This window comes from Cottoperca gobio, chromosome 1 (assembly GCF_900634415.1).
Source record: "Cottoperca gobio chromosome 1, fCotGob3.1, whole genome shotgun sequence".
NCBI classification, from domain to species: domain Eukaryota; kingdom Metazoa; phylum Chordata; class Actinopteri; order Perciformes; family Bovichtidae; genus Cottoperca; species Cottoperca gobio.
The window spans coordinates 12,061,607-12,089,563 of NC_041355.1; the positions used below are offsets into that span (position 1 = coordinate 12,061,607).

General features: G+C 39.8%; 4 protein-coding genes across 16 annotated transcripts in view; 1 reads left to right on the top strand and 3 right to left on the bottom strand.

The window, feature by feature from the left end:
* Window positions 1-347: 347 nt before the first annotated feature.
* Window positions 348-6,445, bottom strand: hmgxb4b (HMG box domain containing 4b). 6 transcript variants are annotated; one of them, XM_029429797.1, is made up of 9 exons: window positions 4,059-4,165; window positions 3,747-3,787; window positions 2,826-2,939; window positions 2,346-2,385; window positions 2,057-2,163; window positions 1,863-1,919; window positions 1,438-1,788; window positions 717-839; window positions 348-601 (listed from the first exon to the last, which is right to left on the bottom strand). In XM_029429797.1, the coding sequence occupies exons 3-9, from the start codon at window positions 2,937-2,939 to the stop codon at window positions 557-559; spliced, it is 837 nt and encodes a 278-aa protein (XP_029285657.1). In that variant the 5' UTR covers window positions 3,747-3,787; window positions 4,059-4,165; the 3' UTR covers window positions 348-556. The 6 variants fall into 6 exon arrangements, with proteins under 6 accessions (XP_029285657.1, XP_029285627.1, XP_029285649.1 ...); XM_029429767.1 differs by having other exon boundaries at window positions 2,778-2,939; window positions 4,059-4,164; XM_029429789.1 differs by lacking the exons at window positions 3,747-3,787; window positions 4,059-4,165 and adding an exon at window positions 6,331-6,445.
* Window positions 6,446-6,598: 153 nt separating this feature from the next.
* On the top strand, window positions 6,599-8,721 carry hmox1b (heme oxygenase 1b). Its single transcript, XM_029429746.1, has 6 exons — window positions 6,599-6,763; window positions 6,918-6,974; window positions 7,304-7,415; window positions 7,523-7,738; window positions 7,850-8,122; window positions 8,210-8,721. The coding sequence occupies exons 1-6, from the start codon at window positions 6,714-6,716 to the stop codon at window positions 8,399-8,401; spliced, it is 900 nt and encodes a 299-aa protein (XP_029285606.1). The 5' UTR covers window positions 6,599-6,713; the 3' UTR covers window positions 8,402-8,721.
* Window positions 8,722-8,781: 60 nt separating this feature from the next.
* rnf11a (ring finger protein 11a) lies at window positions 8,782-14,565 on the bottom strand. The gene is made up of 3 exons (XM_029429810.1): window positions 14,156-14,565; window positions 12,718-12,890; window positions 8,782-10,498 (listed from the first exon to the last, which is right to left on the bottom strand). The coding sequence occupies exons 1-3, from the start codon at window positions 14,252-14,254 to the stop codon at window positions 10,327-10,329; spliced, it is 444 nt and encodes a 147-aa protein (XP_029285670.1). The 5' UTR covers window positions 14,255-14,565; the 3' UTR covers window positions 8,782-10,326.
* A 7,888-nt stretch (window positions 14,566-22,453) lies between these two features.
* The window catches only part of LOC115008753 (nuclear factor 1 X-type-like), a 106,228-nt gene continuing 100,724 nt past the window's right edge, over window positions 22,454-27,957 (bottom strand). For all 8 annotated transcript variants that reach the window (XM_029432602.1, XM_029432583.1, XM_029432537.1 and 5 more), the window contains one exon: window positions 22,454-27,244. In XM_029432602.1, the coding sequence (XP_029288462.1) occupies window positions 27,230-27,244 (15 nt within the window). In that variant the 3' untranslated portion in view covers window positions 22,454-27,229. The remainder of the gene's footprint in view (window positions 27,245-27,957) is intronic.

A 27,957-nucleotide genomic window follows, 5' to 3' on the forward strand; every position in this document is an offset into this window, starting at 1 on the left:
GTCATACGGATGGGCATTCACAAAAACTTTGCAATTTCCTGACTTTTGTATTATCTATAAAAGAAATTCAGATCACAGGCGTTAAATTATTACAGCGATTACAGACTGATAAAATACCTAATTATAAAATTGTCTTATAATAACTTAAGTGTTCAATTAGTGACTATTTTCTCCAACTTTTCTATTTGGCTATAAATCCAAGAACAGGTTTACAACATTCCCTGTAAAACACAACGTCTATGTGACGCATGATCAACTCCACGGTAAAGAAGAAAAACTAAAATTACACATTTAATTTGTCCAGTGACAGACAGAAGGTTTTCTGGTTAGACAAAAAAGTTTCATAATTCATAACGCTCTTCTTTTAATTGAACAAAACCAATAAAGAAAGTAAGCCAACATATTAAAGTAAATGTGAATATTTGGGATAAACCAAAAAAAAAAAATTGTAGTGTAAACAAATATTACTATTTTAATAATTTTCCAAGTGTAAACTATCGTGTTTTACAGAATATTAGAACTTTCTTTGTGTAGCTGGTGTGTTCTTCGTCATCACTCACAACCCGGGCATCACATAGGCAATGTTTTCCAGAGTGGAGGCCTAAAGGAAGAATAATAAAAACAGGCGTTTCCTTCTTTTCACCCATGTGTATATATACAAAGTGTAAAGTATGTGGTAAACTGTATATACACTGTTCCGTGGCTGCATCTCTCACCAGTGTGTGCTGAGTGCAGCTCCTCAGCTCTGGTATCTGTGCGGTGAGGCAGATTAGAGGAGCCAGGGCGCACAGCAGAGAGTCCAAGAGCAGAGACAAGCTACTCGACATACTCACCATTTTCTGGAGAGAGATAAAGAAATACAATGATGATCCCTTTATGCAGTGAATATGCTTTATGTTCTCTTGAGGCGAGATCAAAGCTGGTCGTTTTGATCCTGTAGTCCGTTATTGTGTGGACAGATTAATGTAGCAAACACTAGAGAATCATGTTTGTGTTGAACTTGAATTCTAGGACTGCAATATCTTACGTCTCTCCTTCGACTTTTCCTAAAAACACTTTTTTCGTACAAATTAGTGCAAGAGAAAACAGCTTTGAATTTAACAAACAAACTCATTCAAAGACTGCTCACACTGAACACATGTAATTTAACTTTGGCCTGCGGATTCTGTATCTACTGTATGTAGATTAAATGTACACCTAGTAGACAGGTGCTGCAGGTGCAAATAAACAGCAAACTCTTTATTCTTTAAATGTACATAAACAACAGACCTTTTGGGACTCATAATTTAAAACAAATAGTTTAATGTTTTGGTAAAAAAAAAAAATTGACAGTTGTATTCATGAAGGCACAACCCTTCTTTCTTTGTTTCTTCTTTTTAAATCAATGTATGCATCCCAGACCAATATTCAATATAAAATGTTGTTTTTTCTACTCACATTTGTCTCCTGAAGATGGTTTCCAATCAGGGACAAGGATTCCCCCAACAGGTGTAGGTGAGCTGCAGCACTGACAGGATCCTGGTCAGAGCAGCCAGGACTACTGGATGTGAATGTGAGAGTGTCCCAGGCTGAACTGGTGGGACTGCACATTGAACTAATGGGACTACAGGTGTCAGTCATGGGGCTCAACACCATGGGATTAACTACAGAGCTCTCTGAACTAGTTAGAGATATGACTGGACGAGGCCTGTGAGTAACTGGAGTGATAGACCTAGTTACAGGACAGAGTGCCATGTTGTGCTGGCTATCAGGGTACACCCAGTACTCTAACATGGAGCTTGGACTTGCCTGGGAGAAACAGAAAGGTAGAACAATTATTATGAGTAGAAGTGAAAGTAGAAATAAATGTATAGGATAATTACCTGATCAATGCTGCCCTCTGCTGTGCAACATGAATGCAACAACTTGTCTTGAATATCCTGGAAGAGAGAGTTTATACAGTAGTCATGAGTAAATGTGGAAGGGATGAAATAACAGGCAGTTGTTAGTTTTTACAATCTTAACAACAGACAACCTGACAAGAGTAAAATGTATTTAATCTCATCTGTTCACTCACTTCTTCTCCTCTTTCTTCCCATCCACCTCGTGGCATACAGATTGGATAAGCAGGGAGGAAGTCAGAGGACTCTGCTGTATAAAGTTCCAGCTCAGGTCCACTATTACCTGCAATATGTCATGTCATTTTGTATTAGGATTGTACTATGGTCATATGATTAGACATTGCGTTTTTGGAGATACTGTATTACAGCCATGATGAATGTGTGAGTTTGACGGGAAACATCTCTTCAGCCATCTACACAACTGACGCATGGTGAATGCACAGTGACCTTATATAAGCACCTTACCAGAGTGTTTCCTTTGTTTGTTTAGCAAGCCTCCTGGTTCCTGTCAAATGTGAATAATAAGCTATCACACAAGGGAAATCAATCACAAAGGCCTGCTGTATGTATTTACTGTATGACAAAAGCTTTCTGTTTCACTGAGTTTTATAAAGTGCTTAAATGGAACAGTGTGTACCAAACTGCCTCCACACATACAGCCATAAACTGGCAAAAGGCTGCCAGAAAGTGAGAACAGTTCAAAGTTTGAATGTGTGCAGTTAAGGATACACCTCTATTACAACAGAACATAGCACAGTATTGATGCTAATGTATCAATAACACATGCCAAGAGACTGTATCAGAATAACATACATGCATTATTTTACTCATAACTTTCATTACTGCTGAGGATTCATCATTTGAAAAACATGATTTATATAATGTTCCTCTAACTACCAGCACAGCCCCAGAGTATACTTTGTAAAGCCTCTTGGTGCTACGTTCCTCAAAATCCAAATCTGGTTCCTCCAGCTCCTCCACATCCATCTGTAGGTCTTTGTAGGACCTTTTCTTCTCTCCCTGAGCGCCTCCACTCACTGGGCCTGCTTCACCGTCCATCTGCACAGGGAAGTATGAGAGGGACAGCAATACTGCAGCAGTAATATTAAAGTTAGGTATGAGCTTCAGTTATGATTGAGAGGAAGAATAAAGTGTAACTTCAGAAATAATATAGTATAATATTAAAGCAAGAGTTAAAGACCATTTCATTATAAAATATGTTATGTCTGTGCCTATTTTAATATGCGTTACTTAATATAGGCTACGTGCTGTGTCACCAATATATTCTAGGTCAGCATGTGCGTTTGCCAGAATTAGGGCGCTGGCATTGGCAAGTGAATGAATCATTAACTTTAAACTCCATGTATATGTGATTTGACAGGACTATGGTCATGCTAGAGTCATATAACTACCGGTGTTTGGTACCACGGAGGTCTTTCTAATGCAGAAAACAAGCAACATTAACAGTTGACGTTACCTAGCAACTAAATTTAATGTGGGCTCTAAAATGTGTCTGCTTCAACCCAAATGTTAGGCTTTCCAACAGTTTGTTGTAATCCACAACAAAAGAAAACTAACGATAAGTGCAGGCTGTGAGATGAAGACAGGCTGTAACAGCTGAAGCTAACGCCATGTTACAAGTTCAACATCTGTCGTCGTCGTTTACTAGTTACAGCGACAGTTGACGGGGACGTTAATATAGGGACATGTGTGTGTTACGTGTCGACTGAATAACGAGCTAACATGTAGCTAACAACTTCAAATAAAACCTTGAATTCGGGCCATCATTTTTCACCGATAGTTTCAGGTCAATACATCCAAGTTCATGTTGTTCTGAACAGACTGGAGAAACAGCTGCTGACTCACGTTTAGTACATCGCCCGTCTCTCTGCTGACTCATGTTAAGACTGGGGAGAGAGGAAGTTAATAGATGACCAATTAGTATGTGTTTCTGCAGCTGGCGCGGAGCAGCGGGTTCGTCTGCAGTTTCTTTTTACATAACAAATAGTTTTTCCTCAATAATTCATTTACACTATTTTACTATAAGGCTTCATTACAGACATCATTCATTTTTACATATTTAGATTAATTAATTCGAAATAAAACGTTTTTATGTGGAGAGGTTTTACTTCCACAGGTTCCACAGTCTATGGTAGGTACACACACACACACACACACCTGTCCATATTTGGTGTGATTTTTCCAATTAAGGGACATCTTAATGCTACAGCATCTAGTAATAGTTAGTCAAGTTAAAGAAGTCATAAAACACAATATATAGCCTAAGTATTAGTAAAGACTACTACAACTACTACACTATATCCAGGACTGCTATAGATAGTGTGCAAACACGTCACAAAACTGTGTGACGTATGCGTGCAACGCCATGTTGGATGATATACAAATCAACAATGGCGTCTAAAGCAAACAACAGCAGCAATACAACTCTGACTCTTGCCTTTGCAGAGGACTCCAGAGAGTCAGAATACTTTGAAGAAGTCGGAGGAAAAAGTCCAAATTTGCAGCCGTGACCCGTACACGCTAAAGCCGTCAGATTATATTGAGTATTTGGATTCATTACCGCCGATTGAATATCCGGATATTGTGAACTACCTTGTGCTACAAACGTCGTGGGCAACCAACGCACAAATGAAGGCATACAAGAGCTTAGATGCTTATAATTTCTTTGTTTCTGGCTGGGTTGGTAGTCTTCTTACCAAACCACTGAAAGATGACAGGGTGCTCGTCCATGCCCGTGTAAATCAATCTCAAAGAGCTCGAGATGCATCGCTCAAGCCGTGGTTTGTGAGTGAGAAGAGCGGCGATGTTATCCTCGCACACTGTGATTGTATGGCTGGATTAAGCGAAGCATGTTCTCACATTGGTGCTTTGCTTTTCGCAAGTGAAGTAGTCTCAAGAATAAGCCAAACAAAAACATGCACAGAAGAAAAGAGCAAATGGCTGCCATCACATGTAAAGAAAGTGCCTTATTTACCAGTCAGCGATATGGAGAAGTAAGGTCTTACAGTGTTCGGGTATATCATAAGCACAAATGTTTATCGTAAACATTGAAAACATAGCTTTAGCATGAGCTCTTACCAGATATAAAGTGGACGCCACACACACGGGTGAATTGTGCTTTTTCTTCTGTTAAATCCTCACGAGTTATGTTGCTAAACCAGTTTACGGCGTTCGGTAGACAGTAATTCATCCCTCTTTTGTGGATCGTTGTTTTTGGTGATTTTAGGAAATCTAAAGAACCGTTTCTCTGGGTCACGAGTAGCGTTACTACCACAATTATACACTGTGCACACGATTGGCATTTTCTTTCAATCTTAGACGTTTAAATACAAAGAAAATTACGAAGCGTTGCACCAACTCCCACGCGAACGGGCGCCGTCTTGGTTGTGTATATCATCCAACATGGCTGATTTACGGGTTAGGGACGTAAGCGTGACGTCACATGCACACAATCTATATAAATACAACAGTTCATTGTGTATGTTTCACACTGTACAGTGGGTTTTACAGATGTGTTAGAAATGCTTTCATTGAAAAAATTTGCTGCCTGTCATCATGTGGATTTCTTGCATAAAAATCCCAGATTTGCCTCAAAGGGCTTCAATCTGTGCAACATATGATAGGACACCTCCTATCCTTAGACCCTAAACAGATATATCATGTCATCAGAACCCCCCTTTCCTGTTTTAAAGAATAAAGATTTGAGTTTGATGTGAACAAACTTAAAGGTATAATGTAACATTTCTGCAATAAAATGTCTTATAACTTAGACCTCTGTTATATAATCTGTTGAGTAGTGTACATTAGCCTATCCCAAAAGTTTCTATCTTTGCAGCCATGCAGCCAGATTCAAAATCCTGTAGAAAGCTTCCCCATAAGAGCTGTTTCCAGCTTATTAATGCTTATGTTTTGAATGGGTGTAATCTTCAGGTGTTCACATACTTTATTGTACGTTTGTTCAGCAGTATTAGATTGCTAGTATTTTGTACACAAGTTATCAATACTAAGTCATATAGGCCTTCAGCATGTCACATTCATTGACTTATTGTTTTATGGATACATATATTTACAAACGATTATATGAATTCAAGTTGGCATCAATCAAGAGTGTAACTTAATTCCAACAGTTAAAAAAGAAGTGGATAAAATCATAGAAAGCTACATGTTTCACTTTATCTTTTAATATAATTGTAGTACACTGCACATCTCTGCTCTCCTTTCTTTATGTTGTTCCTCTTGTTCTACTGATATTTTTACTTTTCATGTGAACGTAGATAGGATTATCGGTGATCTAGTAACGTGGTTAAACTTGTTCATGTGTCTGATGAACGGTTGGTGTGTGGTCTTGATATAATCATGTGATTGTTTTTCTCTCTCTAGCTATTAGTCACTGTTTCAACACTTCCTCAATCTGGCTTCAAAAACTCACGGTCATGTTTAGCGTCGGCTCCTCCTCTCGTCTGATCCAACTTTGGAATTTCAGAGGTGCAATGTCATGTTTAGCACTCAGCCCTCCCTCCCTCTTGTTTTCCAGGGCACTACTGAATCTTTCATACTCATGCTAAGTCCCAAAGTCCCTCCCTCAAAACTTTTCCACGTTGTTCTCAAAGTTGCTGCATCATGATAACTCTCAGTCCCTCCTACTGTTTTTGCCATATCATGTTTAGCTGAGGTTTTGTGGCGCTGTGTTCCAGATTTCATGCAGCTGCTGGAAGGAGGAGTCAGACGAGGATCATATAAAAGGGAAGAGAAGACTGTAAACATTCAGAGCACAAACTGTACTACAGACTACATCCAGAAAGAAAACAGGGAATGACTGTGGACATAGACCAAACTACCGAACTTCACGTAACTCGTGACGGGTGAGTAAAACACAATATCTGCATTGCTGTTTTTGTCATACCTTGAATTTCATAACCTCTTGCTGATGTTTTATACATCTTGAATATATAATATTAGTGACATGTTGGAAGATGGCTAGCAAAAGCACTTTTTTGACAACTCAACTTTTTTCAGGGCCACAATGGAGACAGAGAAGAAGACTCAGACAACAGCAGAGCAGATGACTGACAGGTGAGAATGAGCTGCTGTGATTTATTGTAGCTCTAAATACTTGTATTCATATTTCACCACCAGGCATCGCAATATTTATCGAACAGTTTGCATTTGTACGTTTCTAAAAGAACATTAAACTCTAAGCTGTGATGATCATATCTGCGTTAGAGCTGCAGCATCCTTGTAAAGTTTCATCTGCCCTGCTACACGTTGCCTACATTAGATAAACATCGATAAGTGCAGCAAGTCACACAATTTATTCACACATTGTTTGTCTTCTGTACTTTCCCATATTTGTCCTTTACATTTATCTCTGCCTTCCTCTCTTACCCATTTTCTTTTTGCAGGGATCTGTCAGAACAAATCAAAAAGGTGACAATGGAGAGCCACGCCAGGGCAGAAAAAACAGAACTGATGCTGAGCTTCCAGAGGGGACAAGTCACCCTAGCACAGTACAAGGTATCTATTTTTATTGCATTATCTCACTTTTGTTCAAACCTTTTTGTATGGTAGGCTATTGGCTACTGCGATCTCTTTGTCTTGACACCACCTCTCCTCTTCTTCAGCTCCTCCTGTGCTCGCTGTATGAAGTGTACCAGGTTTTGGAGGAAGAGATGGACAGGAACTCCAACCATCCTGGTGTCGCACCTATATACTTCCCAGCTGAACTGGCCAGACTGGATGCTATCGAGAAAGACTTGGAACACTTCTACGGCCAGGACTGGAGAGAGAAGATTGTTGTCCCTGCAGCCACTAAAAGATACTGCCACAGACTCAGACAAGTATGTTTCATTGTATGCGTGTGTGTGTGTGTGTGTGTGTCCTTACACACACACAATACTTTCTCTACTGTTTGATACTGAAATAACACTCTTCATCCCTGTTTTTTCCAGATTGGTAAAGAAAACCCAGAATTTTTGGTTGCCCATGCCTACACTCGTTACCTAGGTGACCTGTCTGGAGGGCAGGTCCTGGGTCGAATCGCCCAGAAGTCCATGGGGCTGAAGGGCAGCGAGGGTCTGTCGTTCTTTGCCTTCCCTGGTGTGTCCAGCCCCAACCTGTTCAAACAGCTGTATCGCAGCCGGATGAACAGCGTGGAGCTGACGGAGGAGGAGAGGAACGGCGTTTTGGAGGAGGCTGTCAGAGCGTTTGAGTTAAACATTCAGGTACAAAGAACTTACAAGATCAACCTTTGCTCTTGCAATTATTTATTGAGCAGGAAGCTGTTAACGTTCTATCCTTTTGGTTTGCAGGTTTTTGATGATTTGCAGAAGATGCTGCTGAGTTTCAGTGACAACAAGCTGCAGACTTGTTCAACACAGTCCAGACCAGTAAAGACTCTCCAGATTCCCGGAGCCATCATCAACACTACCCCACTGCTCAGGATGGTGCTGGGGCTTTTTGTGGCTCTGGCCACAGTCAGTGTAGGAATTTATGTTTTTTAGAGAAGATGCACTACAAGAAATACTATGCATCCGTCTGTTGGTATTACTGTAAGATCATAAAGTATTATTTTTAAATGACAATACTGTAAATATTTTTGTAATTTAATTTTGTAAATCATTTGTCACAGAACCACATTTACAATGTTTTCATGAAAGTTGAGTGCAATGATGTTTTTATTCTGTCTAACGCTGTTATTTGGTGTGCAATACATGTGCTGTTAATACTGTAAATATGTTACCTTTTTAATTCAATCTTTTGTTAAAAGAAAGTACATTCCCTCCATATGATTGCACAATTAATAAACACAACTGCTGGTGAACCATCTACTAGACCTCTCTGGCTTTAACACATAATAAAGAGACAACACATCATTCTTTAGTAAAATTTTGGTATCCACTTTTATTGTGGCTTCATAATGTTCCTAAAATCTGCGCACCAGGGCACACATTATAAATTAAAACACACACTGATTGTTAACAGCAGCCAGAGCAAATTTCTGACTTAATTTCTAGGCTAATTGATAGTGACACACATCAGTACAGTGCTGGTATGTGTTTCCCTCTAGAGGACAACTATAAGAAAAACAAAAGTCATGTCAGAAATGATTGTACTTCACAGGAAATGGCTTACCTCAACCTCAAAAAGGCACAGCAGCCTGAATAAATCAGAAATGTCCTCCTATTGTCACTTGTACTGTCCAAATCTTGAAAAGCTGAAATAATGCTTTACATTCATTGTTGTGCTTAACATTATGCAGTCAGTATCAGAGTACACGTCTAATACCAAAAGATAAAAGCATTTTAGTTTGACCACCCCCAGGAGCTATGGAAATGAATCACTTGCTGTAAGAAGGCCATCAACTCAAAAACAAAGCTTTAATTAGAAAAAAAGAGAGGGAACTATGACAAGGTTTATAACCGAGAGAGTTAATTCACAATACGACCTCCACATGCCAATCTCTACCCACCATCTCCTCAAACACACACATATCAAAACACACAATCATCTACGAAGTCTACAGCTACAGAGAGCCAGATGAAGGGTATCCCAATGTGCTTTAAGGGGGATTGCAAAGCATATCTTTCTTTGTAAATCTCACTGACAGTAAACAATGAAAAGGACACATTAAGGGCTGATATTTAAAACAGAGCACAATCTCAAGGCTGAGCAAAGGAGAGGATCCATATTGTGGGAAGGCAAAAAAAAAACGACCCACATTTATAAAAGCAGCTTCAAAAGAAAAACTACAGTACCAACAACAACACCCTAATCAAATAAAGTAGATTCAATCTTCAAATATCTTCTGTTTAAAATGACACCCTTCTAACTCATGGTTCTGTAGACAAATAGTCAAGGACCTCATAGCATAACTTTGTTCAGAAAAACTTATTTTTCATGTTTTAATGATTGCATATCAGTAGAGAGGCCTGTGTTTTTGTGAAATTCAAGGCCACACATTTGTTTGAAATACACTGTTACTTCACGAGACCAAGACAAATTTCCTGCATTTTCTCCATTGATACAACATATTGCACATTACGTCTAGAGAGGGGAAGTAAATTAGAGTGGTGACATGCATCTAACAACCATAGAAATACCAAATTAAAATAGACTGTCATACAAAAGTGAAATTACTTTGCAGTAATATTTTGCTACGTGTACAGCTTTACAGATTCTTCATCTAGCTTGATTTGGCACATTGTCCTACTATAAAAAGGCAAAGAGTTTCCAAAGCCCAAATAGGTGCATATCAGACTTAAGCAATGTACTGTGTAGCAGTTTTCTAAAAATGTCTGCATCCTAAAACACCCTCAAAACATCTGCATAATGCCACATCACCGTGGCTACCTGTTTGAACAGCTAGGACAGTGTCGGCTAAAAAGGTGCAGTTACTTTTAGGCAGGAGCAGCCATCATGGGGCTGCTCAAATGGTATCATATGAGGACAGTAGGGCTGCATCTACCGGCTCAATGCAAGAGGGGCAGGTGAAGGAGCGCATCAGCCAGGGGTCGATGCAGTCCACGTGGAAGATGTGAAGGCAGGGCAAGAATCGAATGGGATCGCCATACTCATAATCCATCATGCAGATCACACACCTAGTGGAGAGAGAAACAGGAAGTTCATAATCTTTAAGAATGAAGATAATGTTTGTAAAATCAGCACATGTTTATCACTTTTACAGATTTCTAAACACATGATGTAGACATACAGTATATCTCAAAAGTGAGTACACCCTTTAGATTTTTGCAAATATTCTGTTATATCCTTTCAGGGGATAACATTATCCTACTGAAACTTTGATATAACTTAAAGTAGTCAGTGTGCTGCTTGAATAACAGTATAGATTTATTGTCCTTTGAAAATTACTCAGTACACAGCTGTTAATGTCTAAACAGCTGGCAACAAAAGTGAGTACACCCCATAGTGAACATGTCTAAATTGTGCCCAAAGTGTCAATATTTTGTGTGACCACCATTGTTATCTAGCACTGCTTTAACCCTCCTGGGCATGGAATTCACCAGAGCTGCACAGGTTGCTTCTGGAATCTTCTTCCACTCCTCCACGACGACATCACGGAGCGCACGGATGTTGGACACCTTGCACTCCTCCACCTTCCTCTTGAGGATGCCCCACATGTGCTCAATTGGGTTTAGGTCTGGAGACATACTTGGCCAGTCCATCACCTTAACCTTCAGCTTCTTCAGCAAGGCCGTTGTCATCTTGGAGGTGTGTTTAGGGTCATTATCATGTTGGAAAACTGCCCTACGGCCCAGTTTCCGAAGAGAGGGGATCATGCTCTGCTGCAGGATGTCACAGTATATATTGGAATTCATGTGTCCCTCAATGAAATGCAGCTCCCCAGTGCCGGCAGCACTCATGCAGCCCCAGACCATGATGCTGCCACCACCATGCTTGACTGTAGGCAAAACACATTTGTCTTGGTACTCCTCACCAGGGTGCCGCCACACACGCCGGACACCATCTGACCCAAACAGGTTTATTTTGGTCTCATCAGACCACAGGACATGGTTCCAGTAACTCATGTTCTTGGATTCATTGTCTTCAGCAAACTGTTTGCGGGCTTTCTTATGCATCGGTTTCAGAAGGGGCTTCTGTCTGGGGCGACGGCCATACAAACCGATTTGATGCAGTGTGCGGTGTATGGTCTGGGCACTGACAGGCTGACATCCCACTTCTGCAACCTCTGCAGCAATGCTGGAAGCACTCGCACGTCTATTTTAGGAAACCAACCTCTGGATATGACGCTGAGCACGTGGACTCAACTTCTTTGGTCGACCCTGGCGAGGCCTGTTCCGAGTGGAACCTGTCCTGGAAAACCGCTGTATGATCTTAGCCACTGTGCTGCAACTCATTTTCATGGTGCTGGCAATCTTCTTATAGCCAAGGCCATCTTTGTGAAGCGCAATAATCCTTTTTTTCAGCCGCTCAGAGAGTTCCTTGCCATGAGGTGCCATGTTGTCCAGCATTCAGAGAGAATTGTGCCCAAAACACCAAATTTAACAGCCCTGCTTATCATTTACACCTGAATCCTTGTAACACTAACGAGTCACATGACACCAGGGCAGGGAAAACAACATCATTGGGCACAATTAGGACATGTTCACTATGGGGTGTACTCACTTTTGTTGCCAGCTGTTTAGACATTAACAGCTGTGTACTGAGTAATTTTCAAAGGACAATAAATCTATACTGTTATTCAAGCAGCACACTGACTACTTTAAGTTATATCAAAGTTTCAGTAGGATAATGTTATCCCCTGAAAGGATATAACAGAATATTTGCAAAAATCTAAAGGGTGTACTCACTTTTGAGATATACTGTATGTAGACTTCCGCGCATTGCGAAAATGTAACGTATTCTCATTGATCTAAAGGAAATTATAAACAAATAACACTAAATCAATTTGACCAATGTAACTATACTTACAATTAGTGTCAAATAATTCATTTACCCAAATTCTTCCCCTTAAAGTGAGCTAACTTATATTGAGATTTGCTGATAAGGGAGTAAGAAAAAAGTGTATTTTGGGGTACAATGTTCCTTTTTTCCAGACATCCTCATATTGTAGGCACTTGCAGATAATTTACTTATTAATAAGCTGGCACCTGTTATCACTTTTACATAAAACCATAGGCCCATGTGTGGTGATAATCGACACATGGGCCTATGTGATGGAGCAATTTTATTTTTTATATTCACAACTCACTTTTCACATTGAACCCCCCCCCCCAGTCTATTGTGGGGGGGGGGGGGGGGGGAATAAAAAGAGAATAAAATCATATTTTAGACTCACTCTTTAACTTTCTTGTCAGAGGGATCGGAGCCCGGGTCGAAGATGCCTTTGGGCAAGTGATGGATGAGACCGATTCGCTGGGCAATGCGGATCTGCTCCTCCTCGGTCAGCTGGTAAGCCAGACGACTCTCCCCTGGGTTGGGATGGTACACTTGCACAGGCTGGTTGGGCACCTGGGAAAGAAGAAACAGAAGACAACCTCATCATCATTTATGAAGCAGGTTTTCCAGGAGTGCAGATATCAGATTTGCCAATGCTCCCTTTGCATTAACAGACTGATAGATAATTGATTTCTGAGGCTGATACTTTTAAAAGTCGTGAGAGGGACATCAGGCATTGTGATGCTCTCGTTCTTCATCTGACAAGTAGTGAATGGTGAAATAAAAGCACTGTTATTGAAGTTTAGGTATTGTCTGGGATTTTGGTTTTCATAATATATCACTTATACGATTTAAGGTTGTGCTATTTTATATAGTGTTGGGTGGTTTCATCTACAGCAATGCATCATATTCTATAACGATAGAATATCATCAAATGTTTGTAGGTCGTTGTCCTGTGAGAACCATGTATATTTAAAACGTTGCTAACACCTGAACCAACCTGTGCATCACAGTATCAGTGTGAAGCGCTAACAGCTGCTTTGCTGTACCTGTTGTTCACATTGAAATGGCTTCAAATACTTTGCATACAAATGCGTTCCAAAAATACATGAAATGACTTCCTTTGATCTCACTTATGTATTTGCTATGGAACTTTAAAATGGTTTTCGTAATTGTGAAAATGTATAATGTATGTCTGTGATTTATCCCAGACGCAATTCTCAATTGAGCCTAAAATGTTATGTGTGAAACAATAAACTGTTCATAAACATATCAGAATGTAGTTTTTATCGTCTCTTATCAGCTATGATACAATGAATTATTGTAAACTAATTAGATAATATTACATAAACATTTTTGATTAACAAATAAAGAAATTATAGAAATACTAATTTGTAAACTACATTTATTAAAATATCATTGTTTGTTAACAGTAAATTAACTATGAACTTGAGTTTAATAAACGATCAATTACATTTATTAATGATGGTTAATATAAAGTGTTAGCAATTTGAATGATTAAATGTGGAGATATGTGGTTTACACTGGACAGGAAGGTTATGAAACATTCTAATATGAAAAGCACTTAGAGCTGTCAGACAAATTGTAGAAAGTACAATAATCTCTGGTGAAGTGTACAATTGCACACAATGTAAATACTCTAGAAAAGTATTGGTATAAGAATTTGGTGCTTGAGTAAATGTACTTAGTTATAGCACAATTGCTGACAGGTATAATGATCACTGATTGATAGACTTTATTTAATGGCATACACAATGACTGAGGTGACACGCTCTTAAATCCCCGGGGTGTATTTAACTTGAGCCCCAGCAGCTCACCTGGTAGGGCGGCGGAGGCTCTCCGGGCAGACTGCCCCCCTCGGACTCGTTCAGCAGCGACAGGTCATCCGCACCTTGTGAAAACAGGCAGTTCCCCATTGAACTGAGACCACCATGAGAGTGTCTCTCTCTGAGGGGACTCTTAGCAAGCGTCAGCTGCAGCTAAGATAACTAGTTAAAGTCTGAACGAGTTGGCTGACGTTAGCTTAGCTGGCTGTTAGCTGATAGTTTGTGGTCATTCCACGAAGAGCTTGACGGAACAACGACGGGAGAAGCGACGTCGCTCTCCTGCCGGAATAAACGCTCAATTTCTTAGCTATACGGTGGTTGGTTAAACGATGGCTGACATAGATTTTAACTGTCACAGCGTGGAGTTGTGTGTGTGTCTGTTTGTGTGTTGCCTTCTTGTGTTTACAAAAAAAAAAACACAAACCGGAAGATCGTCACTGGGAAGTTTTGTAAACAATACACTTCCGCCTCAGGCATTCAGAATAAAAGCATGTCATTTTTAAGTTTAGATTTTTATTTTTTAAGTACTATGATTTAGTATTTAATTGCCACAGCCATGAACGGGTTATGAGGCAATGGGCATAGATATGTAGTTTTATTGTAGTGTTTGTAGAAAATACTATGCACAGCAGTGACGTGAGGTAACTAGTTTCCATTGGTTTTGCTAGATGTAGTTTAAATAAGTGCCCAGGCTACACCAATACAAATCGAAAATCATGAATGTGTTTTTTATATTGTTTCATTTGTGCCAAATAACTGCATGCCCATTGTGCAAATTTTGATTAGAAATTTAATATCTCCTCTCGGGCACATCCCCACTAAAGCTATAAGAGAAGAGTATGCTCTTGGGATAGTGACACCGTTCCGTTCCATAAAGGATCCATATACCAAGAAAGGCTATGACCAAAATAATTTTTTGTTTTATTTCAGGAACACTTCCATGATGCTGCAAGCAGTACAGGATACATTTCTTGGCATTTGAAAGCAATCCAACAAAAGATTTGTTGAGGATCTGCACCATCACCAAATAGCCCTATGGACACTTCTCCCAAACAAGCTGTTAATGTAGAAAGACAGCTGAATGGGGATGCTTGCCAAGAGGACATGTCTTTGCTCAACCATACCACAGACAATTCCCTGATTTTTCAGAAAATGAGAGAAACCTTTCAGCACCGTCAGACGCTTGTTAATGACCCAAGCAGAGGTGTTGATATCCTCTCCACCTTCCCAAGATTCCTGGATAGCAAAGGATTGGTAAGTTTGGAATTAAATGTTTACAATGGCTTGATGCATTTCCTGTAGTAGTAACGGTAATATCTTCTTTCGTAAAGGTGGACCAAGACTTCACCCTCCTATTTGATGAAACATCCTCCAGGCTCCTTCAGAAATGGGATTCTTCAGTCCAAATGTCAATGTCATTATGGGGATTTGAGTGGGCGACTGCCCGAAAGGAAGCACAGAGACGTGTGTAAGACTGCAACTCTGCCTCCTGGTCTCAACTCCGGGTTGTCATGGACCACTAATAAACTTTGTAATATTAGTAGATATGAGATCCGCTCCATCCAAAGTAGGATGGATGTCGTCACTGCTAATCAGACCAGGAGTTCCCCAGAAAGGCATCCAATTCTCTGGCCCAACAGAGCAGAAAAGAAAGAGAGATGCCATCGCTAGCTGCCAAGCTACAGTAGCTAACGTTAGCAGAGCCGAAAGGAGTGTAAACAACTGAGGATTAGGCGAGAGTCACTAAGGAGATAGTTGTAAGTGCTTAAGGAGTACACGTTTAAGTTTAGATAACTGACAGGTAGTTAGCCGATGTGATCAAGAATATAACAAAAGGAATTGAGCAGCTGGAGTACGTTAACGGCAACACAAACGTAGTAGAAACCGGAAGTGACGAGTTACAGTTGCTGTGCTTCAGACAATGATTCATAAGTGTCTGAAATATATATGAAATGTTTTATAGGTCTTAATTACCAGCAAACTTTAGTTACCTTTAGAGAATACATTTAAAAACTAGCTTTAGTGGCATTATAAAGTATTTTAAAGCATTTAGCAGCGATATTACAGGGAAAAGTCACAGATCAGTGCCTCACACAGCAGTAGTTGGGGAGATTTAAAGGCTTCCCAATCAAAATACAGAAAAATAATACGGTTTATTTGACATCTATATGAAAGGAAACTCCTTTGCTATCAGTTCGAATAGATTTGACACTTTATCACTTCCTGTAGATGAGCATTTCAAACATGTATTGGCGAAGAGGAAACACAAAACTGTTGCATCTCTAGGGTTCGATTGCTGCCGTGCTTCCTGATTGGGCGAACGTGTTCAGTTGTAACTGTCCAATGAGCGACGAGATGAGGCTATATAAGCCGCCGGTTTGAGGCTGTTGGTCATTCAGCAGGAGGAAACGAGACAGGTAGGCAGGCAACAACAACAACAACAACAACAACAACAACAACAACAACAACAACAACAACAACAACAACAGCAGCTAGGAGCGGTGCTAACAGCTAGCTAGGAGCAGCGCTAACAGCTAGCTAGCTAGGCGCGGCGCTAACAGCTAGCTAGGAGCGGCGCTAGTACAAAGCACCAGGGCGGCCAGACACCACACACCAGGGCAGGCCAAATGAGTCTTGGCGACCACAATTGCCCGATCGCCGGCGGCCAATAAAACCCCAGGGGGCCTAATAAGCCGGTGCAAGCGGCGGTCAAATGAGCCAAGGCGATTGGCCCCCCTCCCCATGACCTCCCATGTATAGACATGGGAGGTCATGGGGAGGGGGGCCAATTGTGCCCTAAAAATTGATTTTAAGAAAATAATAATATATATATGTACATACATGTATATATATATACACATATATTTGTATGTATATACATATATGTATGTATATATACAGATATATATATATACGTATATGTATATATACATACATACATGTGTATATATATACATATATGTATGCATATATATATATATATATATATACATGTATGTATATATATATATATATATATATATATATATACATATCTGTATATATACATACATATATGTGTATATATATATATACATATATGTATATATACGTGTATATATATATACATATATAGGAATATACATATTATCATACAATTGTCTTCCCTTTGTCAAAAATACAAAAGTTCCCATAATGATGGCACCAAATACAATATTACAATTGCACTCTCGCAGTGTGGTCATCATACCTGTCAACATTGGAATTTTAAAAGAAGGGGATGGATATATCTCAAGCTTGTTAAACAAATAAGTTATTGGGCTTGTTAATACATCAACTAACGTTAGTTAGAAAATGTTATCAACTTTAATTGACTGAATTTATTGAAAAATTGAGCTTATTAACATGAATACTGTGTAATATATGTTTTAACTCTCTTATAATGGGAACAGCGTTGCACTCAGTGAGAGCAGTGATGCTGCACTTTGGACTGAAGGATGCTGCAGGTCAGGAGTAGGTTTGGTGGTGGAGATACGAAGGACATCACAGAGATGCTGTCGCTCATTTTGGTTCTCAATCTGCTTTTGTTCAGAGTTAACAGAAAATGTTTGCTCAGATGTTGACCCGAACAGACTCATCATTCTTTGTGCGTGGATTGGTAAATAAGACACTTTCTTTACATGTGATGGCAGCCATTTGCTCTTTTCTTCTGTGCATGTTTTTGTTTTGCTTATTATTGAGCCTACTTCACTTGGGAAAAGCAAAGCACCAATGTGAGAACATGCTTCGCTTAATCCAACCATACAATCACAGTGTGCGAGGATAACATCGCCGCTCTTCTCACTCACAAACCACGGCTTGAGCGGTGTATCTCGAGCTCTTTGCAAGTGATTTACACGGGCATGGACGAGCACCCTGTCATCTTTCACTGGTTTGGTAAGAAGACTACCAACCCAGCCAGAAACAAAGAAATTATAAGCATCTAAGCTCTTGTATGCCTTCATTTGTGCGTTGGTTGCCCACGACATTTGTAGCACAAGATAGTTCACAAAATCCGGATATTCAATCGGCGGTAATGACTCTAAATCCTTAATATAATCCGACGGCTTTAGCGTGTACGGGTCACAGCCGCAGATTTGGACTTTTTCTCTGAATCTTGCCTTTGCAGAGGACTCCAGAGAGTCAGAATACTTTGAAGAAGTCAGAGTTGTATTGTTGTTGTTGTTCGCTTTAGACGCCATTGTTGATTTATTTTCCAATCCAACATGGCGTCGCACGCATACGTTACATAGTTTTGTCACATGTTTGCACACTACCTATATTATTAGTAAGGATGAGTGTTAGTAATTATTCCCCGAGTAGTACTCGTTTCAAATGAACTCCATTGGTGAACAAGGGTACTCAGGTTTTAGTTTTTTTGATGTAGGCTACGTTTACCTTTACATGTCAAGTAAATTGTGACCCGTCTTACTTTTTTGGTGAAAAGGTGTTTTGAAGTAGTGAAAAATAAATTGTTAATATCATATGGTAACTGTGACTGTTTTGATTGAGAATAAGCATTAAGCGTTTGGTAGGCAATATTGCTGTGCATCCTTATTCCTGCAGACAGATTTGTTGCATTCTAAAAATAGACTTAGAAGGAATTAATGCGAGCCCTCGACCTTGGAATTAACTACTCGTGCCCATCCCTAACAACTAGTTTCCATCAGTTTTGCTAGATGTAGTTGTAACATTTTAGGTTTTAAATAAGTGCAAAGGTTACACCAATACAAATCGATATAACGTTATTTATATTTTGGGTTCCTTAAGTGTTATGTGTTCCTCTCCATTATTTGTTGTCCATAGTTCAACATGAAGAGAAAAAAGGGCATTATGTCCTATTTCTGCCCCCAAAAGAAAAACAAAAATGATGAGGCAGACATTGACACAGAGCCAGATGATCCAGGTGTTGAAAAAGCTGAGGAGAAACGTCCAGAAAGAGCCAGAGGATTTGATCTTTGAAGAGATTGGTTTCCAAAGTGAGGGCACAGAGCAGGGAAGAAAGACAGATGAAGATCCAGAGAGTGAAGCTGAGGGTGACATACAAGCAGAGTGTGAGACGCAGACAGAAGATCCATGTGCATCTACAAGCATTGGACCATCAGGTTTGTGAGGTTGAAAAAACATGTGGCTGCTTCTAAAGCTTATATGGTATGTCGTTGTAGAAGTGTGTAGTAATAATACACATAGATAATGTCAGAGTTATATTGTGAGGGTGTTCTAAAATGTTATTTCAGTTGTGATGTCAGTGTTCTAGATTTTGGGGGTATGTATGGACAGACGCCTACAAACAGACACCTGACATGTCCCTCTTTTATGTAAAATATATATTTTGGTTTGTCTTTCTCCACAGATATCAGCAAATGTAAAGAAGACCCTCCGATGCAGCCAAATGTGAAACTGTTTCCACGGACCTTGATGGGGGACAGAAGAAGGAGTTCAAGGCGGCCTGGTACAACATTCACCCCTGGCTTGAGTATTCTAAACTGTCGGACTCTGCGTATTGTTACGCCTGAAGACATTTTAGTCCCCCTAATTGCACAGAGACTGTATCCTTTAACCTTTAACCTTTACTTCACCCAGTTCCTACTGACTTACATTGTACACTTCATGGCTATATTTGAGGGCCTTTTTTCCACTCACAGCTACACATGACTTGGAAGCCTGAGAATAAAAAAGCAATCAAGAAACACACAAACTTTGTTTTACTCTGAAGTTGACTATTGCCGGATGTACTGATGTTACATGTCGTTAACGGCCGCCGCGCGAGGCTGTCTGAAGGCACGTAACTGTTATTCTGTTTTTGTACACTAACGTTGTTCGTGGAGAAAAACTTGCCGGTTTTTTTATTGATATCTTTGTGTCTCGTCCTGCTCCACTTCTGGTTTTTGATATAAGAGCGATTTTAAGGACTGTTAAATGGTAAGAGAAAGAGGCAACGCGGTGACATAGGCTAATAACAATACCTTAAAGTACAGTTTTAGTAACAGTTTTGTGGAAATGTTTAGTAGATTTCACTTTAATAAATAGCTTTGTATTGCGACATAAAAAACATATTATTATACTTGGGATAGCCAACTTGCTCATTTCTGCATCGCTATACGGATGTGGGCGGTGACTATTTACTGTAACATGCCTCTAGCACAGCCACCAGCCATACATGTTTAAAACATCAATAAGTATTCAATCATAATGTCGGTGTTTTTATCCCTACATTGTGATCTGGTATGGGTATTTCATTCTGAATTCCTTTCACTTAAATTAAAAATATTTTCGTCAGTCACCTCACCCACATAGAAGGTTATACAGCACAACAATCTTATTGTGGTTATCATCTCGACTATGACGCTGTCACGTCTCGTAGCATACACACTTGCACAGATAAAACGATTGGGGAGTGATGATAGCAGGTATCTTCTGATTAAAGATAGAGCCTGCAGGTGGATGCTGGGGTGCTCAATTTTATTTTTTTGAGTTTGTTTTTTGTGTCTACAAACAAAAGATGTTTAATAACCGTAGAGGATAAACTGTTCAGAGGATCTTTGTGTCCCCAGAGGCTTATGGAACAAGACCTAGTAGCTTGTATACAGAGTGGGACTTTGGCTTTCCATAATGTCAATCTTCACACATTTAGGCCACATATCCTTCTCCACCACCACCCCCTCCTCCTCCATCCTGTGGAAACCAGCCTCTTAGAATCAGTCCTCTACCGCGCCCTCAGCATGCTGCAGTACCTCTATGCAGCCTTCCAGTCCAAGAGACAAGTCCTTCACCAGAAGCTTTACCTGATGCAGAGGTAAGTGTGTCATCCACAATCTGGAGTTATGTGCGAGAACTCTAGAATAGGCTACATTACTGTGTGTGAAATCTCTCAACATCCAGGGTGCGCCAGATTCACCACTGCTCCCGGATCCAAACGGACCTCAGTGTCTTCAGTCTGACGGACAAGAAGATAGTGAAGAGAAATCCCATCCAGTGCAGGAAACTGACCCTGCACCGTAGGTAGGTAGATGATCTTCTGGTACATACTCCTTTTCACTTTATGCATCACACAAAAAAGAAGAAATAACCTGTTATCTTTCTTTTGGTAAGATGAAACAGTCATTCAGATGGACCAGGCTGAAGAGGACCAACTGACCTGAAGCCCTTGAGTTACCTAAAAACAAAGGTCTACATTTACCAGTACTTGAACATGCACTGAAACACTCTGACAGAACAGTTGAGTGAGCACATTGCTTTATGTTCAGGCCAAAGATGTTTGAATAGGTTACTTCAGCCTTCAGTCATCATCATCCAAGTTACTTGAAGCTGAATTGATAATTTAGTGCTTTGCTTGTTGTCATGCAAATTCTAGCCATATACCTTATAGTGCATTTGAGAAACTCTTAATCTTAAAAATAGATATTTTAGTAACATAACTATAACAACAGCCTGCGTTACAAACCGGGTATATTGAGTTTGTAAGATATGGGCATTTACCTGGCAGGGATATGTTTTTGTTTGAATTTAGGGAATTGTAGGATATTGTAGGCTCGACATAAACCTTAAGTTTTTCTCCTTCAATTTTAAACTCCTTTTTAATCCGTCTCCTCCGAGCTCCCCAGTTTTATGGAATTTTATTTGCAATACTAAATACTAGAAGTACTCCTTTATTTACAGTATGTTCTCTAATCTTAGTACTTAAATCAAATGTACAAGTTGATTGCTTGTGATTATTTTATGAATTCTTAAATGTATTGTGTTTATTTAAATGCACATTTGGACCAAATGTTGTACTTTCCAAAAATATTTCCATAAATTAAAGTGAAACCTGCTTTGCAGTTTAAACACTTGTTTCTTTGCATTACTTCTTTAAGAAAAAACTTAAAAATACATTATTGTTAATGCTTTAAAATACTTAGTCCTCTATGTAGGATGTAACAAAGAGTCTACAGCCATGCTAGCTGCTCTGAGGCTGTAGCCTAGCTAAATGCTAACGCCGACATGCTATCATGCTCACAATGATATCATGATGTGTAGCAGGTATAGTGCTCACCATCTCAGTTGTTTGTGCTTTAGTGAACATTTGCTAATTAGCTGTTAACAATTTAACATTATGTAATAGTTTATAATAACACTGCACCAGTTACACGAAGACACACATACTGACATGTTCTTGTTAGCATAACTTATGTTTACGACATCATGTGATTATTGTGACATGCAGCTCCAGAGCGGATCCCTTATTTAGCCTCCAGTCTATAGAAAGAAAGACATGGCACAGCAAGATGGTACAGTCAAGAACATCCTTTTTATTCAATCAGGTGCTGCTCTTCTCAAACTGTGTTTTTCTTCTTATGGAAAAGAAACTGTAATTAACACATGCATTTCACCTAGAGCTCTGGGGGTGTTCTCACAAAGAAGTGGTGCCGCACTGAGGGCGTAGACAGAGGCGTAGAAGAGCTGGGAGTCAGGGGGCCTAGGGTGCTGCCTATTACACCAATAACCATACACGCTTAAGAAGATAAAGAACAAAATGAACAACAGAACAAAGACACGGAGCAGTCCAGCATGAGGTGGTCAGAGGAGAAAATAGGAGGGACTTCCCTGAATCCTCAGGATTCTGAGAGCTCAGGTTCATGCTGGCCTTTTATCTATCTGGTTAGTGTGTTGTAAATGGTTAATACTGCTGAGGGTTTCACTGTGTGAGACCCACCGTGAACAATAATACTTCACTTTAAAAGATTGGTTTGAATGGATATGTCCTGGAAATGCAACCCCCCTCTTTCAGCCTCGTGCAGGACAAGTCCGGTTATAAGGTGCTTGTAGCTTTCATTTACAGTCCAAAGGCATTCTCTAAGAGAGCCTAAACGACAGCATACCCTGATAGCAAATATTAAAAGAAATCCAAATTAAAATGAAACAAAAGAGGGAGAATAAAACAAAAGGCAAAAATAAATAGCTAAAACAAAAGAGCAAACTCTTTTCCTAGTCAAAGCAGCCCCTTTCCATCATCCCAAAGCAGCCCCTTTGCATCAACCCAAACCCCTAAACCCCTGTCGTCCTTCCCTAACCCACCCAAGGACACCCCCAAAAGCCCGTCAGCGTAATTTGTTCACTTACATTAGCTGTTGAATGGAGAAGCTGAAGAAGATGGGTATGGTAATACAATGTGAAGCATACAGACAAGAATAACATGTGAGCTAACTGCATTCTGCTCAGACAAAAGTTTTTCGGCAATATTTTTTTTTCACCCTCCCAACAGCGGAGAGGGCAGGAGAGAGAGAGAGAGAGAGAGAGAGAGAGAGAGAGAGAGAGAGAGAGAGAGAGAGTAAGCGAGAGAGAGACGGACACAGTTACAGACTACTCCAGTGTCTAAGAGAAAACAGACAGTGGAGACAGAGGGGAAGAAAAAAGCAAGAGCTGAACGAGAACAAGTTTTTTTGCCTTTTCAAAAAATGTTTTTTTTTTTTTGTCATCATTTATCAATAAAAAGTAAAGAACTAATTCACACCAGTTTCCTTTTGTACTATATATATATATGCATATATATACGGCTTTGAAAAGGAAGAGAGGATATAGGGGAGGTACAATGGAGGGGATTCATTTCGAAGGCGGGAGGAAAAAAAAGTTGTCCCTGAGCGCTGAATGGGCGACGACCTTTTGTCTCCTTGCGGCACTCAGGGGCAACCTGCTACCTCGAGCCGTTTCGAAAAAAAGGGGGCGATCTGGATTACAAAATGGAGTCTGTGAACAAAAGGCACTTTTAAGGGACAACCTTTAACTGCTGGGAAACTATACACTACAGCACAAGCACTATAAGAGTCATTTACAGAGGAGGGGGTGGATCAGGGGAGAGGCTCACCTTGCTGCCTGTTTCATAAATCATTTTTTTTCCCGATATTAAGATACTTTTTTTTTTACTTCCTTTTCTGTGTCTGTTATCTGTGCAGGATACAAAAAGTAACATAATCCTATTTCCATTGCATGAGGGTCTCAGCACAACCTGCTGAATTGTATTCAGCTCTAGAGATTCAGGAACATATCAACATGATCATGGGAATAACATATTTCTGGATGTGAAGCATCTGTCACAGTACAGGGAGGAACGCGTCGTGTATTTATGCCAATGTATGAGATAAAAAAGGACTAAATTGAGAGTTGTTTTGTTATTTTGCTGGTGAGTTTCAGGCAGTGCATGGGTCAGTTATCTGAATAGGTTTTAGTTTTTCTAAAGGTTGAACCTTTAGTGTATGCCTTTTGTGTCACAACCTTAAGGAAAAGGAACCTCTCCCCCCACTCAATACAAATAGAAGAAGAATAAAAATAGAGAGGAATAATGCTGTTTCCTAAATGGTGTGTTATTGTTGTTCGTTACCATTCATTTACAATAGGTCTGAATGTACTTTATACTGTTGAAGCACCAGTTTTCGTCTGATGATAGAGAATCTTTTTTCCTTCAGCCCTCCCACATTTTTATAAACAACTGATTACACATAAAACATTAAAAAAGAGACAAAGGAAAAAGAAAAAAAAATACCCCCAACTTACAAAGACTAGGATTTTTCATGGCCCTCTAGTTTAGAGTCCCGGAGCTTATGGACTTGAAACAAATACATTTTTTTTCACTTTTCTCTTAGCTTTCTTAAAAATCTCTAACAGACAAACACAATGATCTACCCAATGCATTGCACGTGGCTCAATCGACACATATTTTTCAATAATAATACTTTCCATCAAAAAACAAACACTTTTTTTTCTTCTTCAAACCTACTGTCGATTGTTGACATGTTCATCTAGGTATTATAATGCTGCGCTGCAGATGGCGATGGCGTGTGTCGTTCGATTCGTACTGGTAACAGTAAAGGTAAGGTTACTGAAACGGGTTGTGGGGGGGGGGGGGGGGGTGGGGGGGTGGGGAGGGGAGGTGAGAGTTCAGAAAATAACTAGACTGCCAACCAGCTCATGTAGTAAAAGTTAAAAAGGAGCATATATCATAAATATATATGTATAAGATCTCTCTCTCTCTGTCTTTACAAAAGAAAAGTTTGCAGTCCTCTATAAAGATCTGTCCTAGGCCAATGGTTTCCACATGCACCAACGCTACCATTCCCAGTAGCTTTAGCTTATATGTGGGAAGAGAACCTGAAGTCAAGTTTATTACTAATTGCATGAAGGGAATACAGAGGCACTTTCATATATTGTTATAGTCTTGATATATGGTTTTTAGTACATAGAGCTAATGTTACTAGAGAGGCTGAGATGAGGGTCTCAGCCCTGTTTACTATCCCTGCAAAATAGAACCAACAGCTAGGCAGTCCAGTTATTTTGTGAGGTCGGCTTTTGGTGGATTGTGTCATGATGAAAATAATACCAATAGCAAATTTCAATGTGAACATTTACATATAAAAAAATATCTCAAATTAAAAAAACAAATCTTGAGTGAATGAAAAACCATTAACAAAGGCAGTTTGGAGAACCAAATATAAAGGATTCCCTTTATTATTTTATGTCAGGTTGTTGGTGGTGTTAGTGTGCATTTTATATGTGCGTTTGTGTGTGTGTGTGTGTGTGTGTGTGTAGTCCTCTGGGTTTTCCTGTGAATGAACTAAGGGATACAGGGTGAAGCAATGCAAGGGATGCATGTGGATGCTGTCGTTACTGTGCTGTCCATACGTAAGAGATTTTAGAAACTGCTGTTACCGTTTCGCTGAAATCTGTTGAGCTGTTTAACTACAGAAAAAGTGTGATGACATGCAAGAGAAGGTTCAAACAATCCAAGTGTGACAAAAACCAAAACCAAATCTGCCAAAAAAAAAGGAAAAGGAAATCGCAAAAAAAACACCTACAAACAAAATGAAAGCTAATAATATGATGCTGATTGTGCATTACTGTAAATTAAATTCCATGTCTATGAATAATAACGAGATGATATTATGAGTGATTGTTTGACAGACTGTTCTGGAGGAAGATTGGTCTGTGTGTGCTGTCTGCAAGTGTGCCTGTCTGTGTGCGTGCTGCATGTTTCCGGGGCCTAGACTTGAATGTTAGCGCAGCCACATCCCTGCAGTGGCAGCCAGCCCCGACTCACTTCCCTAATCGCTCGTCTGACCATCGATGTGCAATACTGTTCATCCCTTATCAAAAAGTAATAGTGCATAGGTGATGGGACGAAAGAGCACATGTGGAGTTAGTGTTATGACTGTTTGTCGTGTGTTCACTCGCTCGCACTCCCCTCGTGGCTATCACTTCTCCCACAGCAGGACGCCCTGATACTTTGACGGGTAAACAAAAACCAGCCACTTAGTGCATATATGTCACACCATCAGATGGTGTCACCATGATTGGCCAATCAGAAATGAAAAGAGGCTCAGGGCTGAGCGAATGAAGCGGCAGAGTGTGGCGACACATAGGCATGTGGCTGCGGTCAACGGTCTGGACCCTGGGCAGCGGTGAGCTCCAGGTGGGGTGGTGGATTGGGGGGGGGGGGGGGGGGGGGTGGGTCAGGTGTGGCTATGCACCTGGAGGTGCGTGGGGATATACACAGATATGGAGGCGTGCAAATTTGGGTGGCAATTTTTTCAACTTGCACATTCGACTTCACCATTTACCACTACTGTTTGTTTTTGGATCTCCCAGCCAATGCATGGAGTTTCATTGTGGAGACATCAAAACAAAAAAAAGAAATCATAAAAAAAAGAAACAACAAATGTATAATTGGTCATTTGTCAGGTTGCCATATTGTGTTTCCTTCCTGACGTTTTGTGGTGTGTGAGAGACAGTTCCTCATCTTCCTCTTCCTTGCAGTCTGTCCAATCAATCTCATTGAAGCCTCCTGCATAAAGGGGGACGAACGTTCCTGTTCAAATTGTGTTAGATTGGGAGTCCTCTTGGGGTGATGTGGGGTTCTGTAGTAGTACTTTGAATAGTGTTGGCTAGAGAGAAAGACCTATTAGTGTCAGCAGTCTGTTCTTAATCAGCGGTGATGCGTTTGTTTTTCAAATTTCCAATTTTCATGACACAATTTTAGCTCTTGAATCAGAGAGGCCTTGTCAACAAGAGGCCTTGTCAGAGAAACCAGGACTGTGGAGAAGAAAAGAAAAGAAGAAATTAGTGTTGAAATCAGCAGATTTACATTTAAATTCAGTTTTGATTCTCGTCAGTCTTGAGATGTATCTTGCAGTGCAAAAGAACAAAAAGGGGAAAATACTGAACATTACCTACCAGCATACAAGTTATTTACATGAATAAAAGGAGGGAGGAGTGGGGGGACATAGCACAGTATGAAAAGGTGTGAAGTATGAACACAGAACAGCATCTTACACACTTTAGAGCTTCATGTAGCCTCAAACCCCTACACTGAACATGTGGAGGGAACAACGGATGGAAATTGTTGCACGTGAAAAGACGCTGGGAAGATTGAACTGGAAAAATGATATGGCATAAGAACAATGGGACAGCTTTCATGGATATATATAAAATAATATATATAAATATATATTAAAAAAATCAAAATATATATGTATATATATAAATAAATATATGTTTACAGTACATCTTTATTTGTTGACATGTACTAATGCCTGTCACATTATTGTAACAAAAGAACTGCCTTTCTTAATAATGTCTGTCTCTTATTTCTTAGTTTGTTTTGTCTTTTTAGAGTTTAGATACTCTAAAAATCCATAAAACGTTAAATGATGAAAATGCAGCATACTGTACATCACTGGTTCCCACACAGGGTCACAATATATATATATATATATATATATATATATATATATATATATATGAGG